This window comes from Heptranchias perlo, chromosome 18 (genome assembly GCF_035084215.1).
Source record: "Heptranchias perlo isolate sHepPer1 chromosome 18, sHepPer1.hap1, whole genome shotgun sequence".
Taxonomy (NCBI): Eukaryota; Metazoa; Chordata; class Chondrichthyes; order Hexanchiformes; family Hexanchidae; genus Heptranchias; species Heptranchias perlo.
The window spans coordinates 37,555,252-37,574,184 of NC_090342.1; the positions used below are offsets into that span (position 1 = coordinate 37,555,252).

Here is an 18,933-nt window from a genome sequence, read left to right on the forward strand (position 1 = left end):
TTGCTGCAAACATGAAGGCTACCATTGGCAGCAGCCTGTTAAGTGGATGCAGCACAATTCTGCAAGTAATAAAACCATTTCCACTAACAAAAGAAAGCTGTACAGGGTAGAGAGCAGTGTTTAAAAAATGCAAATAGCAGGGTCTTAAAGGCAATGATGCCACTTTTCTGCACACTCACGACAACCTTATTTTGTTACACATTTCAAACAATCGGTTTCATATTGTACAATCCACTGAAACAAAATATGCTCTCCCTAAATCCCAGCTTTCCAAACGTTTGAAATCCTTGACTCACCTTCTTTTGCAAGACAATGACTTTACGCTCTTTGACTTCCATCATGTCCTTTAGATCACGGATCTCTCCAGCCAGGGTTCCCTTCTCCTCAGCCATCTCCTGGATCTGCTTAGACTTCTTATTTAACATGCTTTCCTTCTCTTCAAGCCGCAGACGCAGTGCATCCACCTGGGAAGAAACACAGCAATGACTACGCTACTGCACGGTGTCTCACGTCTGCCTGCCACATATGTCAATGCATCACGAAACGAATTTATCTGCTATGCAGTTAATGTCACCATTATGAAAATTGAGCAAGAGGATTATGCAGGTTTGTCAATTTGCTTCAATAAGATTTTTTGTTCTCTTGCATATTCCAAAAGACACATCCTTCTAATTGGCATGTTTTTAGGTCACAAAATACAGACAGCTTTCACATAATCCAACACATCTGATGTCAGATATTCATTACGACTTTATGTAGCTGAGGTTATGCATCCAGTACTTATCAACAAATGACTTCCCTGCAGTTGCACTTTTGATAAAGTTTATATGCCACTTTTCACATGTGGGTCAAAATCAAATGGGGGTGTCTTACATACCATGCAATTCACAACAGGCATTCTGTATTCAATATTTATATTAAAAGGAGTTAATAAATGGGGTTTTGTTGCAGTAGATGGCCTTGAGCCTGGAAGCGCTAACTTTTTGTAGCATGCTTTCCAGGAACAAGCTTCGAGTGTGTAAAACATAGACACATTTGAATGGCTTTGTAAGTCTTTTCAAGCATCTACAGATACTTCTGTTCAGTTGTGAGTCACTACTTCAAAATGTATTGAATTGATGGGAAATATCACGTATATTTGAGGTGGGGAGTATTGAAGAAATAACTAAAAAAGACTTAAAAACACGATATCCTTAGCCAATGCGCCAGAGAGAAAAAAAAAAAAATCGCTCTTTGCTCAGGGTTCAAATTCCTTCTTTGGCTGGTGCCCAAATAGTAAATCAAATCACTTTTGCATTAATGCCTTTTTACTATTTCATTGTAGGCCCATATTTATAAAACGCAAAATGACTTTGCATCTTCCATGGCTTTATCTACCTGCACTTACACTTTCCGAGAATTGTGTATTTGAAGTCCTAGATCTCTGTTCATCCAGGCCCTTCAGTATCTTCCCATTGAGTGTTCATTCCCTTTCCTTGTTTTTGTCCCAAAATAAGTTACACCACCACATTAAATTTTATGTCATCTATATGCTCATTTTGCTATCCTGTCAGTCTATGATTTCTTCCCTGTTTGCCAATCGCTCGACCTTTGAGTCATCAGCAAATTTTGATGATATACTCCCGATGCCCAAATCATGTTATATATACACATTGAGAACAAAAGTGGATCCAGCATTGACCCCTAGGGACCACTACTTCGAAGCTTTCTCCAAACCGAGCAACATCCATTAATGCTAACCTTTTGTGGCCTGCCCATCAACCAACGTTTGATCCACACTCCTATGTTTCCTTTTGTACCATCATAGAATAAACAATTGGGTACAGTTGAATGTACAACCCAGAAACTTCATGAATACCCATCTGTCTCTACAATGTGGACCCTTTTCTTAGCTACGCCATCCAGAGGAAGACTTAGAAGAGCAGAGTGTAAGCTATGATGTAGGGCTAGAGCAGCTTGGAAATCCATAGAGGGATTGGTAGACAAGGACAAAAAAATGTTCAAATCAATGCACTGGGGTATGGGGAAATCTGTTCAGGTCAGCGAGGGCAGAAATGATAGGATGTGGGGACTGGAGTTCTGGATTGAGTTGGAGTTTGTGTGGGGCCAGTTAGAATAGAAATCAACCATGGGGGTAACAATAGTGTGACATTACAGGTATCTGCCATGTTTTACGTTATATAATACATACACATTCATTTTAACTTGGCCTATGCATTGAGATGTTAGAAATATGAAATAATTACATATGATTTTATGGAAAGGAAAAAAGAAAAAGGGGAAAACGAGAGGGGGAGAGGGAAAAAGAGGGAAAAGAGGGGGAGAAAGAAAGGAAGAGGGGTGGGAGAAAGAAAGAAAAAGGGGAGAGGGGAGAGATCTCGCATTAAGGCAGCACCTTTCAAATCCTCAGGATGTACCAAACAACTTTACGTCTAATGGCTTAATTTTCCCAGATCAGTTACTGTTATTTAGGCAAAGAAATTTGTTTTTGGTGGTGTTGGTTGAGAGAGGAATGCTGGCCAGGGTACCTTGCTGCTATTTGAACAGTATCACAGATTTTTTTATGTCCATTTAAGCTGGCAGAGCCTAGGTTTAGCATCTCATCGGAAAGACAGTACTGCACTGATGTGTAAGCCTAAATTATGTACTGTTAGGCGTGGAGCTTGAATTCTGAACTCTGACTCAGAGGTGAGAATGCTAACGACAGAGCCAAGCTGACATTCAGAGCTTTGATCTCTGATCTCTGCTAAGCCATCCTTCGCAGAATTCCTATCAGACAGGTGTCGAAGAATGCATGCTAGCACACATGAGCTAATTGTGATTCCTGTTGCATCAGGCAGTTATCTCTGATTTATCTGCTCAGCTTCACGTTACAGCAGTGAGTTGGAACTCCATGGTGCCTAGAGCCCCATGTATGGCCATAAATCTCAGTTAAAGAATTCTGATAAAAGGACTCTAAAAATCCAAAAATGATTTGTTACATTGGACTCAAAGAACAGATTAACGTACCTGTGAATGTCAAACAGTGTATTGCTATCTGATCTATATTTGCTACTGTATAGCTTATTTCAATAAATTTCAATTAGTAATTCAGGTTGAGCCACACACGTCTGTCAACGTGGCGTTTTTCTGCCAGTTCATAAAGATTACTTATGCGTGTGTGCTGGCATCCAAAGCGATTTCTGGTGCATATCCCAAAGGGCTTAGTGGTCTAATATATCTTACAAGGTCAAGTTTCAGTTCATAGATAGCACAAGTTTGCCTATGGAAGCTGCCTTTTGTGAAAAACAAAAACAAACAGCATTGGAAATTAGCCCAAACTGTAACAGAAGGTGTGAATGCCAAATTTAACATTACACAAGTTCAGGGAGCTGAGGAAATTCAAATTTTTTTTTAAATTAGCTAAAGCCAACTGTGGCTGCGAAAGGTCTTATTTTTCTGTGATAAAGTCGGTAGGAGGTGACCAATATATGTAACTGGCTGCATGTAATCAGGTCTAGTCATCGTATTAAATAGGGATCATCTATCCTAAATGTAAGGAATCTTACAACACCAGGTTATAGTCCAACAAATTTATTTTAAAATCACAAGCTTTCGGAGATTATCTCCTTCGTCAGATGATTGAATGAAAAGGTTCTCAAATCGCATATCTTATACGATGTTGGGACAGCATCACACCAATCAAAAGGTGTCGTTGTTATTCAAACAGGCCAGTCACGGAGAACAGCACGTCCCAGTACACTCGATATACATTGTGTCTTTTACACAGGCAGGCAGAAAGAAACTCAAAATGGCAGAGAGAGAGAGAGAGAGAATTTTAAAAAACATATAAATTTTTTCCCCCTTTTTGCTGGTGGGGTTACGTGTAGCGTGACATGAACCCAAGATCCCGGTTGAGGCCGTCCTCATGGGTGCGGAACTTGGCTATCAACTTCTGCTCGACGATTTTGCGTTGTCGTGTGTCTCGAAGGCCGCCTTGGAGAACGCTTTGAATAACGACACCTTTTGATTGGTGTGATGCTGTCCCAACATCGTATAAGATATGCGATTTGAGAACCTTTTCATTCAATCATCTGACGAAGGAGATAATCTCCGAAAGCTTGTGATTTTAAAATAAATTTGTTGGACTATAACCTGGTGTTGTAAGATTCCTTACATTTGTCCACCCCAGTCCATCACCGGCATCTCCACATCTATCCTAAATGGGCTTTCTTCATTGCTTCAATGCATGTCAGACTACAAAAAAGGCTGAACCATTCGGAGAAACCATTATGGGATGAAACTCCATCTAGGTCTGTGCGGTCCAATAGAAAGCACTGACCAGTCACAGGTGTGGCTGCAGCGTCACCACCTCAGTAGAAAGAATCAGAAAATAGGAGCAAGAGTAGGCCATTCGGCCCTTCGGGCCTGCTCCGCCATTCAAAATGATCATGGCTGATCATCTAACACAGTACCCTGTTCCCACTTTTTCCCCATATCCCTTGATCCCTTTAGCATTAAGTATATCTATCTCCTTCTTGAATACATCTAATGACTTGGCCTCCACTGCCTTCTGTGGTAGAGAATTCCACAGGTTCACCACCCTCCGAGTGAAGAAATTTCTCCTCCTCTCTGCTCTAAATGGCATGCCCTGTATCTGTGACCCCTGGTTATGGACTCCCCATCCATTGGGAACATCCTCCCTGCATCTAGTCTGTCTGGACTTGTTAGAATTTTATATGTTTTGATGAGATCACCTCTCATTCTTCTAAACTCTAGTGAATATAGGCCTAGCCGACCCAATCTCTCCTCATAAGTCAGTCCTGCCATCCCAGGAATCAGTCTGGTAAACCTTTGTTGCACTCCCTCCATGGCAAGGGCATCCTTCCTCAGATAAGGAGACCAAAACTGCACACAATACTCCAGATGTGGTCTCACCAAGGCCCTGTACAACTGCAGTAAGACATCCCTGTTCCTGTACTCAAATCCTCTTGCAATGAAGGCCAACATACCATTCGTCTTTCTAACTGCTTGCTGCACCTGAATGCTCGCTTTCAGCGACTGGTGTACAAGGACACCAGGGTCTCGTTGCACCTCCCCTTTTCCCAATCTATCACCATTCAGATAATAATCTGTCTTCCTGTTTTTACAACCAAAGTGGATAACCTCACATTTATTCACGTTATACTGCATCTGCTATGTTCTTGCCCACTCACCCAACTTGTCAAAATCACATTGGAGCCTCTTTGCATCCTCCTCACAGCTCACATTCCACCCCAGCTTTGTGTCGTCTGCAAACTTGGAAATGTTACATTCAGTTACCTCATCCAAATCATTAATATATATTGTGAATAGCTGGGGCCCAAGCACTGATCCCTGCGGTATTCCACTAGTCACTGCCTGCCACCCGGAAAAAGACCCGTTTATTCCTACTCTCTGTTTCCTGTCTGTCAACCAATTCTCAATCCATGCCAGTATATTCCACCTTAAATACACTCAATACAGGTAAAGGTAGTTCACGTGCATATTTACTTAACATGTACCACCATTCAGTAACCAAAGAAGTAAAGCACTAACAATCAAAGAACTCCCACTCCCTCTGCTTTTTAATCTTACCATTTTGCCAACAAATGCACAAAAGAGTTGAAGTATACATGCATACACCGTGCGAATACAATAATTGAGAATACTGAGTATGTTCAACTAGTGTCTATTACTCATTTTTTATTTACCAATCAAAAATATAATTAGCCACATCTGTATTCCCAATTAGCCACATGTGGCTGGTGGCTAATGCATTGGACAGCTCAGAAGTAGGGCAACTGTAAGGAGGAATCAGCGATATCCAGACATTAACACCTGACCTCAGTAGATATACAAAGTTAAAGTTGTGTACTTCAAAGAAATGGCTGTAAAATTAACGGTGTCCCGTGAGAGAAATCGGAGCTCTGGTTGCTTAGCTTCAGTTCTGGTAAGAGATCCAAACTCTATGGAGGGACTGAAATTGACATCGACCTTGCACACCTCATCTTGAAGGTCTCGGAAAGGGACAAATGTGACTGCTCATCCAGAAGTCTTGCAGATTATCAGACTCCATAATAAATAAGTTCTAAAAAGGCAGCCGCCTATATCGAAAAAATGGCAATAACCATTTGCCGTTTCCACTGAAGTCAATTACAAAGGCGCCGTTTATAGCACATTAAGTGTGCCAGCTATTTCAGGCAATTCATTAAGTTATTCGCGCCTCTTTAAAGTGCGATTAAATATTGTTAACTATTCATCTGAGTCACAGTACTGTGTCCTTCCTACATAAACACCACCTGGATTTAATTGCTGTTCTGCCGGAGACTTGAGAAGGGCGCAGTGCCAATGATTGGCAATAGATCTCTTTGGTGGTCAGTGCGGTTAAGAGATCTCTTATAGGAGCTGTATTAGGTAGTGCTCTGTGGTCAGCCTGTTTTAGTCTAACAACCAGCATCTTAAGAGCCATGTCCTTTAAAACTATGGGCCGGCAAAGCAAGGAATCTAGACCAGATTTAGATACAGGAAGCCAAACTGGCTGCTGACAGTTTTTATTTGACAATTTGCGCTTTTCCCGACCACAACTTATAGCGGGCAAATCGCGCTAACACCACGCGTCCACAGTAAGCTGTGGGGATTATATTAACCTTTTACAGACTTTTTTTTTTGAAGTATGGCGTTTTTTCAATATCTTGCTGTGTCTTGTTGCTTCAATATCCGTTTAACCCGCAAATAAATCTGGCCAAGTACTTTTAGTCTTAATGTATCAGTCTAACAGCAGGTTATCTTCTGCAATTACAGATGGGACAGAAAAATCTGATGAAGATCCTATGTATTGGCCGGTGCGCAATATACCAGAGTTAAGAATTTATTTTTTAAATCTAGGCACATAAACTCACACACGAGAATGTCACCCGAATGTCACCCGAGCACAACGCAACGCCATCAAAGCTCTCAAGACCAACCGAAACATCGTCATCAAACCAGCGGACAAAGGAGGAGCCATAGTCATACAGAACAGAACGGTCTATTGCAAAGAAGCATACAGACAACTGGACAACCCGGAACACTACAGACGGTTACCCGCAGATCCGACCAAAGAACACACCCACCAGCTCAACAAACTGATTAAGACCTTCGATCCAGACCTTCAAAGCATCCTACGCACTCTCATCCCACGTACTCCCCGCGTGGGAGACTTCTACTGCCTCCCAAAGATACACAAAGCCAACACACCCGGACGTCCTATCGTATCAGGCAACGGAACCCTGTGTGAGAACCTCTCTGGATACATCGAGGGCATCCTGAAACCCATCGTACAGGGAACCCCCAGCTTCTGTCGCGACACTACAGACTTCCTACAAAAACTCAGTACCCACGGACCAGTTGAACCAGGAACACTTCTCACCACGATGGACGTCTCGGCACTATACACCAGTATCCCCCACGATGACGGCATCGCTGCGACAGCATCAATACTCAACACCAACAACAGCCAATCTCCGGACGCCATCCTACAACTCATCCGCTTCATCCTGGATCACAATATCTTCACCTTCGATAACCAGTTCTTTACCCAAACACACGGAACAGCCATGGGGACCAAATTCGCACCCCAATACGCCAACATTTTCATGCACAAGTTCGAGCAGGACTTCTTCACTGCACAAGACCTCCAACCAACACTATACACCAGATACATCGACGACATTTTCTTTCTATGGACCCACGGCAAGGAATCACTAAAGAGACTACACGATAACATCAACAAGTTCCATCCCACCATCAAGCTCACCATGGATGACTCCTCAGAATCAGTTTCTTTCTTGGACACACAAATCTCCATCAAAGACGGGCACCTCAGCACCTCACTCTACCGCAAGCCCACGGACAACCTCACGATGCTCCACTTTTCCAGCTTCCACCCTAACCACGTCAAAGAGGCCATCCCCTATGGACAGGCCCTGCGAATACACAGGGTCTGCTCAGACTAGGAGGAACGCGATGGACACCTACAGACGCTGAAAGACGCCCTCGTAAGAACGGGATATGACGCTCGACTCATCGATCGACAGTTCCGACGGGCCACAGCAAAAAATCGCATAGACCGCCTCAGGAGACTAACACGGGACGCAACCAAGAGTACCCTTTGTCGTCCAGTACTTCCCCGGAGCGGAGAAACTACGCCATGTTCTCCGCAGCCTTCAACATGTCATCAATGAAGACAAACACCTCGCTATGGCCATCCCCACACCTCCACTACTCGCCTTTAAACAGCCACCCAACCTCAAACAGACCATCGTTCGCAGCAAATTACCTAGCTTTCAAGAGAACAGCGTCCACGACACCACACAACCCTGCCACGGTAACCTCTGCAAGACATGCCAGATCATCGACACAGATACCACCATCACACGAGAGGACACCACCCACCAGGTGCACGGTTCATACTCCTGTGACTCGGCCAACGTTGTCTACCTCATACGTTGCAGGAAAGGATGCCCCAGAGCATGGTACATTGGCGAGACCATGCAGACGCTGCGACAACGGATGAACGGACACCGCGCAACAATCGCCAAACAGGAGGGTTCCCTCCCAGTCGGGGAACACTTCAGCAGTCATGGACATTCATCCACCGACCTTCGGGTAAGCGTACTCCAAGGCAGCCTTCGAGACACACGACAACGCAAAATCGTCGAGCAGAAATTGATAGCCAAGTTCCGCACCCATGAGGACGGCCTCAACCGGGATCTTGGGTTCATGTCACGCTACACGTTACCCCACCAGCGAACAAATGTTATCTGTTTTTAATATAACGGGTCAGTTGCTGTCTTTTCTATGTTTCTACCTCTCTATCTCTGTTTTTTTCTGGTGATTTGTATATTCTGTGAGACCTGGCAGGTAACACCTGTCTGTCTGCACACTGATTGCCTTGGCAATGGGCAGTTGAAAAAACTGTCTGTACTCACCAAGCATTGTTCTGTGAATTATAAATGCAATTTCATTTCGAGGATTTCATTTTCACATCGTTCACCTGACGAAGGAGGAAGCCTCCGAAAGCTTGTGAATTTAAAATAAAATTGCTGGACTATAACTTGGTGTTGTAAAATTGTTTACAATTGTCAACCCCAGTCCATCACCGGCATCTCCACATCACGAGATATACAAGGACATCGGTCTCAGTTCACAGGACATTTGGGAGAGTGGTGGAGCAACAGGAGGCTGAAGTAGTTGAACAGATAGAAACAGAAGGTCATTCAGCCCCTCGAGCCCGTTCCGCTATTTAATCAGACCATGGATAATTTGTACCTCAACTCCATTTACCAATCTTATCTCCACATCCCTCGATACCCTTACTTAATAAAAATCTATTGATATCAGTCTTGATAATTTGAACTGATCCACAATCAACAGCCTATTGGGAAGAAATGGGTTCAGGATTTCCAATTTTGTAGACCATGAAATCTGTGAGCTAATGAGATATTAAGAAGAATCCACTCACTTTTCTTAAGTATTATTGTCAATAGAGAGGGAGAGGCAATATTGTTTGAGATGGTTGAGCTAGAGGTAGATACAAGGCCAGTCATGCACAATGTGCATTAAAGCCTGGAGTCCTCAGATTAGAGATCATGAAGTTAGATGCTAACCGGAATGTATGGCGAGGGTGGGACAGTATAAGAGATATGGCAGGAACTGAAGTAATGAAAGCAGAGTCAAGTCAGCTGTTGAGCAGGTTAAGAACTAAGAATTTTGTGGCAGATGTGAGTACAGGAGTTCCAGAGGACAGGAAGTTGAGAGAATCAGCAGATTCCAATGCATGAACTGGGATGGTTTTCTTCCCCAAGGATAAAGGATAAAGTTATATAAGGCTGGGGAAAGTTATCAGAGGTGGTCTTGTAAACTTCCATGATTCTATTAGTCAAAATCTTTTCCCAAAGGTAGGGGAGTCTATAACGAGGGGGCATAGATTTAAGGTGAGAGGGGAGAGATACAAAAGGGTCCAGAGGGGCAATTTTTTCACTCAAAGGGTGGTGAGTGTCTGGAACGAGATGCCAGAGGCAGTAGTAGAGGCGGGTACAATTTTGTCTTTTAAAAAGCATTTGGACAGTTACATGGGTAAGATGGGTATAGAGGGATATGGGCCAAGTGCAGGCAATTGGGACTAGCTTAGTGGTATAAACTGGGCGATATGGACATGTTGGGCCGAAGGGCCTGTTTCCATGTTGTAAACTTCTATGATTCTATGATTGTCACCAACGAGACTTCGGAGGTATTGATGTTTAAGGCTTTGGGTATATAATTCGGAAGAAACAGTGCATGGAGAGTTTAGGTCCAATAACATTTCCCAAAGAGGCAAATCTTGTGCACGTACAGTTGTCCCATTGTTCCAAACACACCACACAGTTCAAATGAGATGGCACCACCAGGACTTGAACTCAGTTATGGAATCGCCACCAAAAGGAGGTTAAGGTGCATCCTTGGGACTAAGTGAAAAGAGCTTTACTCTGCATCTAACTTGTACTGTACCTAAAGGAATAATTGATGCGAACATGAGATGCAAAAGTGAAAACTCATTCCATTTCCCACCACGGATATCTCCCCACCTTAATGAGCATAAATTCACCAAAAAGTATTTTAACAATATTTTACACATACATTTTTCTGAAAAATACATGCCACAAAGGATGCTCAGCTAAACAATGTCCTGATAGAGATTCCAATTATATATAGTGTTCATTTGGTCAAGAGGAATAAACAAACCTCAGGCCTAAAAAAATGCCATTTGAAAAAGTTTAAGAAAATGAAAATATTTCCCTGGTATTTTTTTCGTCACTCAACCATTAATTTCAGCTAAGGAACTTGAGGAAACAGCTTCTTTGGACTCAGGACAATAACTTTGTGAATGTGAGTGGCTAGCATTATTCAGCAGCTACTGGCAGAAGCACTGGCCCACCCAGAGAGTAAGAATGATGTTGTTGGACTTTAATACAAACTACAGCTGTAAACACGAGTAAGGAAGAAAAAGAGAGAATGGATCGTTATATTTCATACAAAGAGAAAAAAATCTTGGGGTGGGAGAAGAGTACATTTTTCTCCTCAGTTATACACAGGGCCCCCCAAAGTGATTCCTTGTCGATGGAAACTATTGTGGAATTTCATCCCTTATCATTTTTTTGCCTTCCAAGTGCTTGGAGTACTCCATTTTAATTGTATATAATACCAAGCTTTGAAATCCATTCATTTACAACTCATGAATCCCCATGCATTTTGCACCTCAGATACTTCACCTGTTATGGTAGCAGCGGGGCATAATTCTGGGCTTTGGCAAAACTGGGGTGGGGGCCCTGAAGTTGGGCAGCAGTGTGGCAAGGTTTCTGGGACTTGGCAGCATAGGGGATCCTTTAGTCTGAAATCACTGAAGGGAGGAATTTGGGAATTGGCAGAACTGAGAAGGGGGAATGGAGGTGGAATATGGTGTTGGCTGACTGGTAGATGCCTGGTGATTCATCAGTGTAGAAGAGGAGCATAGGCCTGGCATCGGGGCAGGCGTGGGGGTTGTGGTCAGGGCATCCCACATCTGGCAGTGTTGATTTGTAACTTTCCAAGAGATCGCTGCAAATAATAAATATGGGGTTTTGTGACAGATTTGTATATTTCTCTGTCCCCATCCTCCCTTCCAAAATCAAGTCACCACCACCACCACCCCCCCTGACAATGACTCCTTCTCTTCCTCCCCTGAATCAATGTCTATCTCTCTGGCATCAGTAATTAAAATGTTTACTTTTTCAACAATGTAAATAAAGGTAAATCAGAGGATTTGCTTGCTTTCAAAATACAACTTTTTTTTAAAAAAGTCAGATTAGGATAAGGAAGGACTGCCTGCCTGCCTGCCTCCTTCCCTCTAACATTAATACACTCTGAAGTTAATAAATATTTATTATTGGAAATCAAAAGCTGGAACAGTTATGTAATCAGTAAAGCTGACAAGCTTTTTCTCTACCTCACACCACATTTTTAAAAACAATAATTTTCACCTGAATAAAGCTTGAGCTGTTGCCTCTAGATTTTCTTCAAATAATTTTGAAAAACAATCCAAATAGGTTTTGATGGAGACCTCCTGATCAACTGCCTCTGCTGCTTTCCCCATCCCCTTTACCTTGCCCACCATGCCAAATCTCCCCGAGGCTCCCACCGCCCTAGTCTCGATCCTGTTTCCTTCTCTAGTTTCTCTCATGCCCTTTTGCTCATGAGCCATCTCCTGCTCCTTTGACCCCATTCCCACTAAATTTCTGACCACCCAACTCCCTTCCTGGCCCATATGCTTGCTGAATTGTAAATGTTTTTCTCTCCTCAGGTACTGTCTCCATTCCTTTCAAACCAACTGTGATTACCCTCGCCTCTTAAAAATAAACACCCTCAATTATGGCAGGAAACCAGGAGAACCTCTGCAGAATTTAGGGGCCTATTTGTTCTGCTTTTGAGATGGAACATTAACTTTTCTGCCACTGTGTGCTGAATATTTCCAACAGAAGACGCACAATAACAATTGAGCAGTTTACAATCAGAAAGGTGCAAAGGTTAATATTTTAAATGTGAAACTGCCTAAAATAGGCTTTGAGAATTGAATATCCCGTTTGTTTGGAACAAGCAAATAAATTCACAAATCCTCACAGGATGGTGGCAGGCACCCTCCTACTTCAACCTAGAAAAATCTATTGATGTACACTGGGATATTCTGCAAACTGCTTAGAATCTACACATGGTTGGTAACCCACTAAATTGTACTGGGGAAAAACATTCAGCCGAAAAGTAGGCTTCTGAGACAGGCAGAGGCCTTGAAGTCGATACTTTAATGAATATACTAAAAGATGCAAAACAAAATTCAATTGGCTAATTTATCATGAAATCTGTAATTCTGTGTACATCTTCATTTTGTTTAAATCCTTATTTTTGACATCAGAAATTTCAGTAACTGAAAAAAGTGGATAAAAAGCACAGTGAGTGACTCAGTTAGTTCACCTTCTCCTTTTACTGACCGGCTTTCTTAACAGGTTACTCAGAATTACTCATTTAGTAGCTTTATAACCACTTTTTTTCTTATCTGCTCATTTCTAATTTACTGCCGTCAATAAATGTGTGCGTGTGCGTGCGCGCGTGTGTGTGTGTGTGTGTGTGTGTGTGTGTGTGTGTGTGTGTGTGTGTGTGTGTGTGTGTGTGTGTGTGAGAGAGAAAAAAGGTTGCATAACACAGTCACAAATGCTGAAATTTTTTGGAAATAAATTATTTAACTTACTAAATTTTTTTTATTTTTAAACTTCCATACATTACATCGCTCTTCACAGCAGCTGTGACTTCGGATTGTGGTCATATGATCTGCAACCCAATTATGCTTTTAAATCAGATGGAACTATTCAGCACACAGTGGCAGAAAAGTTAATGTTCCATCCCTTTTTGCATAAATTTAAATCAAACTGAACCAGTACTGCATCCCAAAATATATGCCACTCATCCATCCAAAAATCACAATCTCCATTTCAGATATATTCATCGGCAAACATTCAAGCTTTTCATAATCCCACCTGCTACTCATTTGTGACGCTGTTGCTCCACATGTTATGGGGAAATGAAAATTCTGTTTTTCCTTGTCTTTTTGCCTCTAATTTATTTTCTCTCCTGGAGCATCCATTCTTGGGTCTGAAGTCTTCTGGCTCAGTTATACTACTTCACATACAGTTTCTTAATGTAATGTTTCTTATACCAAATGCAAACTATTTTTCCTTTTCTTTCCTTCTTTATGCAGCATAACATACTTGATGCAGATACTTGTCACGTACATTGGTTTCCCCCCCCCCCACACCATCCAACTTTTGTTCTCTTTAGTCAGACATTTACAAGGAACAAGCAAAATTTATGTAACTTTTTCCCACAGAAAAAAGATAACTGCATTAGCGTAACAGTGAAGGTACGGCAACCCATTGGGAATTCCAACATTCTGCGCTAATAATTAATTAGTGGCACACAAGTTAGTGCCAGAGATTCCACAATATTTCCCCTTTCAGTTTTTCCATCAATGAGAGCTAAGCATCTCTGAACAGAGAGAAGACAAATCAATCTGAGCCTCTCGTGTATCTCCAAGCTGCCACTAAGTAGCAATGGGACGAACCTCAGAGCAGCTTTCTTGACCATAGTTATAGTATGTAGAACCAAGTGACAGAGAAAGGACAAGAACATACAGAAAGGACGAAAGTGTAGAAATGAAGAGGAAGTGCCCCATAGAGAAAACAAAGCGCGATAAACATTGGGTAGAAAGCGAAGCAGAGTAATTAAATGCAGATGAGGGAGAGATAAAAAACCAAACCGAAAATAGTGAACACTGCACTCTAAAACCTTAATAAAAATTAGGTTCCAAGTTCCCAACTATATTATGTAACACAAACTGCAGAGATGTGGACTTTTATTTCACTGTTATAAAAGACAATAACATGCCACATATTAAAAGTAAAAGATCAAGTGAAATCTATATTAAAAAAAAATCTTATGTCGGCGGTCAAGTCCCATCAATGTTTTCATTATAAATTCTTATAGTCACATTTCTAGTGGAAACTGCCTATATAAACTTGTCACACTAATTACACCCTGCTGCCAGTGATAATGGTGCAGTGCCATCATTGGCTAGAGGGTGTATTTATACCATGATAAGCTGACACAAGCACTTTCCATTATAAATGTGGACACAGAAATTTATAATGGAAGTATAAGGAGAGAATGTATGACTTGTAAATTATGTCTCTGTGCCCTGGTCCAAATATCTCTATCCACTAACCCTATTTCACCTGAAGACCATACTGAGCCTTGCCTCCCAGTGTGCAATGCCACAGGAGATCAAGTAGCGAACAGCTAAAAATATAAGTGGCTCAGCAATAACAAATGAAATCCCCTAAAATCAAGAACACAAGCACAATTAGCAGAGGGTTATGTAAAAGCTAAAATTTACCAGAAAGAAAAAAAGATACATTCTGACAGCACTGTTCATTTAAAAAAATATTTTTCTTTTAACAATGAGAGTTCATGGTATTACAGGGAACTGGCTGGGAAGAGTTAATTAGCTTGACAGAATGAAGGAGCTGAATTAACAGCAGTAGATACAGCCGTTAACATAAGAGTACATCAGTGATCACCTCAACGACAGATATACTGATTGACTGGTCTCACACTGACAAATTCAGTAACACTAATGCTGCCTAATAAAGAATCCTCCGTCTCCCCAAAAGAACAAAAGAAATAATTTTTTCCACCATTTTTGGTTGTTCTTTTTAAAAAGAAATGTTAATTATAAGCCCTTTTTCCACCATTTCGCTCCTGAAAGCATTGATTCCTTTTGGGGTACCGTTTCACGAGCACTGTGCACCCTTTGGTGCCTTGCCTTAGTAGCCATTCTTCATGTATAAGCCTAAACAGTGAATTTTAGCAGTATAGGACATCACACCCGACCTCCATCTTATCCTCACCCAACCTCTGCTCATGAATACTTTCAAGCGGAATTTGCTGGACAGTTACAAGAAATGGGAGACCGTAACTATTTTAGCCTCCCTAATTTTGTTCCTCCAGTAATTCTGCAGCACCCATACTGCTATCTCAGCTGAGATCAGCGAACTGAACACCAATAGGGAATCGATACCAGGACCCTCCAAGCTGCTGCTCACTGCAATGGCTTCTCTTCCTGCTCTGGCACCGTTACCTCTGCAGTCCCCCAAGGATCCATCCTTAGCCTCCTCCTATTTCTCATATACATGCTGCCCCTTGGTGACATCATCCGAAAATACGTCAGGTTCCACATGTATGCTGACAACACCCAACTCTGCATCACCATCATGTCTCTCAACCCCTCCACTGTCTCCGATTTGTCACACTGCTAGTCTGACATCCAGTACTGGATGAGCAGAAATTTCCTCCAACTAAATATTGGGAAGACCAAAGCCATTGTCTTCGGTCCCCGCCACCGACTCCATCCCTCTCCCTGGCCACTATCTTAAGCTGAACCAGACCGGTCACAACCTTGGCGTCCTCTTTGACCCTGAGATGAGCTTCCGACCACATATCCGCTCCATCACCAAGACCGCCTACTTCCACCTCCTTAGGATTGCCCGTCTCCACCCCTGCCTCAGCTCATCTGCTACTGAAACTCTCATCCATGCCTTTGTTACTACTAGACTTGGCTATTCCAATGGTCTCCTGGCCGGCCTCCCATCTTCCACCCTCCATAAACTTGAGCTCATCCAAAACTCTGCTGCCTTTATTCTAACTCGCACCAAATCCTGTTCACCCATCACCAGCGATCGCTGACCTACATTGGCTGCCGGTCCGGGAACGCCTCAATTTTAAAAGCCTCATCCTTGCTTTCAAATCCCTCCATAGCCTCGCCACACACTCTCTCTGTAACCTCCTCCAGCCCTACAGCCCACAGAGGTCTCTGCTCCTCCAATTCTTGCCTCTTATGCACCCCTGATTTTAAATCGCTCCACCACTGGTGGTCGTGCCTTGGGCTGTCTATGCCCTAAGCTCTGGAATTCCCTCCCTAAACCTCTCCACCTCTCCCCTCCTTTAAGATGCTCCTTAATATCTACCCTTTCAGTCACCTGTCCTAATATCTCATGCAGCTTGGTGTCAAATTCTGTTTTATAATGCTCCTGTGAAGCACCTTGGGATGTTTTACTATGTTAAAGGTGCTACATAAATGCAAGTTTGTTGTTGCTGTTCTGGTGTTAACCAGCTGATCAAATGTAGCAATCTTCCATATTTAAACCAAATGATTATGAATGCACCTTTGAATCCAAGTATCCTCGTGCAAGATTTAAATACAAATTGTATCACAGCACACTCTAGTGGCATGCAACTTGCACTGCAGTATAGTGCAAATGAACAATAAAATAAAATCTGATATAAAGTAAACTTAGTGATAAAATGAATATTCAATGTAACCACCTACCAGGAAACCATTCCACTCTGACACCCAATTTCAGAAAAATCAATTGCTCTTTTTGGTCCATTAATTACTGAACTAATTCACAAATAACAGTCATAAATTTCAAAACATTTCTTAATATTAAACCCGGGCATTCTTTTGAATGCAATTAGCATTTTATGAAATCTGAACTTCATTCATAATTTATGGACTTTATGAAGTTATGACACACGCACAGGCGGGACGGAAAGAGAATGCGAGAAACCCCTGCTCTCATTCCACTGAATTTGCGCTGTACCGCCATCAAGGACAATAAATCTTTCCTGAGGCTCGGAGTCCGAAACTGAATGCAGTACTCCAGACAGGGGCTGGCCAAGGTTCTGTACTATTGAACATTCACTTGCTCACTTCTGTATTCCAACTTCCTTGAGATAAAAGCCTGCTGAATTAATTTATACTTTTTCCTCATCTGTTCTGAATTATTTTGTTCCTTGTCCGGGTGACCACAAAACTAATTATTTTCTTCAAGTGATCTCAATAATTCACAATGCTGCTGCGAATTTTCTGACTGTTACATCTATATTGTTAAAAGTCTTGCTTATGGCATTCACTTCCTGCCCACAAACTTTATTTCCTATTGTCATGAAGTAGCGGGTGGTTTTGGCAGAGCAGAGGGAACCTTGTAGTATGATGCAGTCCAACCAGATCTGGTGGCTAAACCAGTTATGAGCCAGAAATGTTCAAGTCTGGCCCCATACTGAACTTGAGGGAGTGAAGATGGGGGCCAAACCAGGGGGAATGACCAGGTTGGGAAAAGAGGACACAGAGGTAAGTTTGCTTGGAAGGGGTATGGGGATGTAGATAGTGAGGGTTTCAAGGAAGTGGTCAGAGATGATCAAGACCTTGGGAGTAGAGAAGCCACAATAGATGTTATGGTTGAGGAGTCGGGCAATTTATACCGACTTTATATGGGGAAAGATATTTACGGGGAACAGGAGAGCCTTGAATTCAGAGGAGAGATGATAAAGGGAGATTAGATGAAGATTGAAATCACCAAAGATGAGGAATTATTCAGTGAGGAGGTTAACAGAGGAAACGAGAGGGGATTTCTAGGGGAGAAATTTGGAGTGGGCTTTGCGGGGGCGTATACATGGATAACTATAAATAGTATAAATAATATCAAATCGAAGTATTATATAAAAATGACAGAATGCATGATTTTAAAATGGCGACTGAATTACATCTACACCCCCGGTCCAATTATTCTTTGCCCTCTAACCCAGTTTCATCTGAACACTACATTTTGTCTTGCTTCCCATGTGTAACTTCACAGGAGATGGGCATGTGCATATACATGTACATATCTATAATAGTTACATAAAAAAACCTTGCACATGTGTACACTCTATTGTCCTGGCTAATATTTATCCTTCAACCATCACTAAAATACAGATTAAATGGTTATCATCACATTACTGTGTGCAAAGCTGGCTGTTGCATTTCCTACATTACAACAGTGACTACACTTCAGAAGTACTTCATGGCTGTAAAGCGCTTTGGGATATTCTGAGGTCATGAAAAGCGCTATATAAATACATGTCTTTCGTTCTTTCATACTGATGCAAAACTTCTAATATATTACCTGAACTTGTGAGCCAGGCTAAACTTATTGTGGATAATTGCTCTGACATCCTAGCTTTGACTGAAACTTGGTTAACAGGTAGCAGCTCCTTTCCCATTAACACTTGGTTTTATTTTCATGGCCTGCCCCACTCAAGTCTGCCAAAGTGGCAATGTGGCTCTCATTGCCAAGTCACACCTTAGTCTTCCCTCACTCCCTGCTCCTCTGGCAGCATCTCCTCCTTAGAGTACTTCATACTTTCCCACCTGTCCTGCTTCTCCTTTGAAGTTTTCATTGGCTACTGCTCCCCCAACATCAAGTTTCTCCCCAAAACATCCTCCCCTCATTT

The 18,933-nt window shown here is 42.2% G+C and overlaps 1 protein-coding gene across 8 annotated transcripts in view; it reads right to left on the reverse strand.

Moving 5' to 3' along the window:
- LOC137334765 (ELKS/Rab6-interacting/CAST family member 1-like) overlaps positions 1–18,933 on the reverse strand; it is a 1,087,823-nt gene that overhangs the window by 946,760 nt on the left and 122,130 nt on the right. For all 8 annotated transcript variants that reach the window (XM_067999707.1, XM_067999706.1, XM_067999704.1 and 5 more), the window contains one exon: positions 297–464. In XM_067999707.1, coding sequence (XP_067855808.1) covers positions 297–464 — 168 coding nt within the window. The remainder of the gene's footprint in view (positions 1–296; positions 465–18,933) is intronic.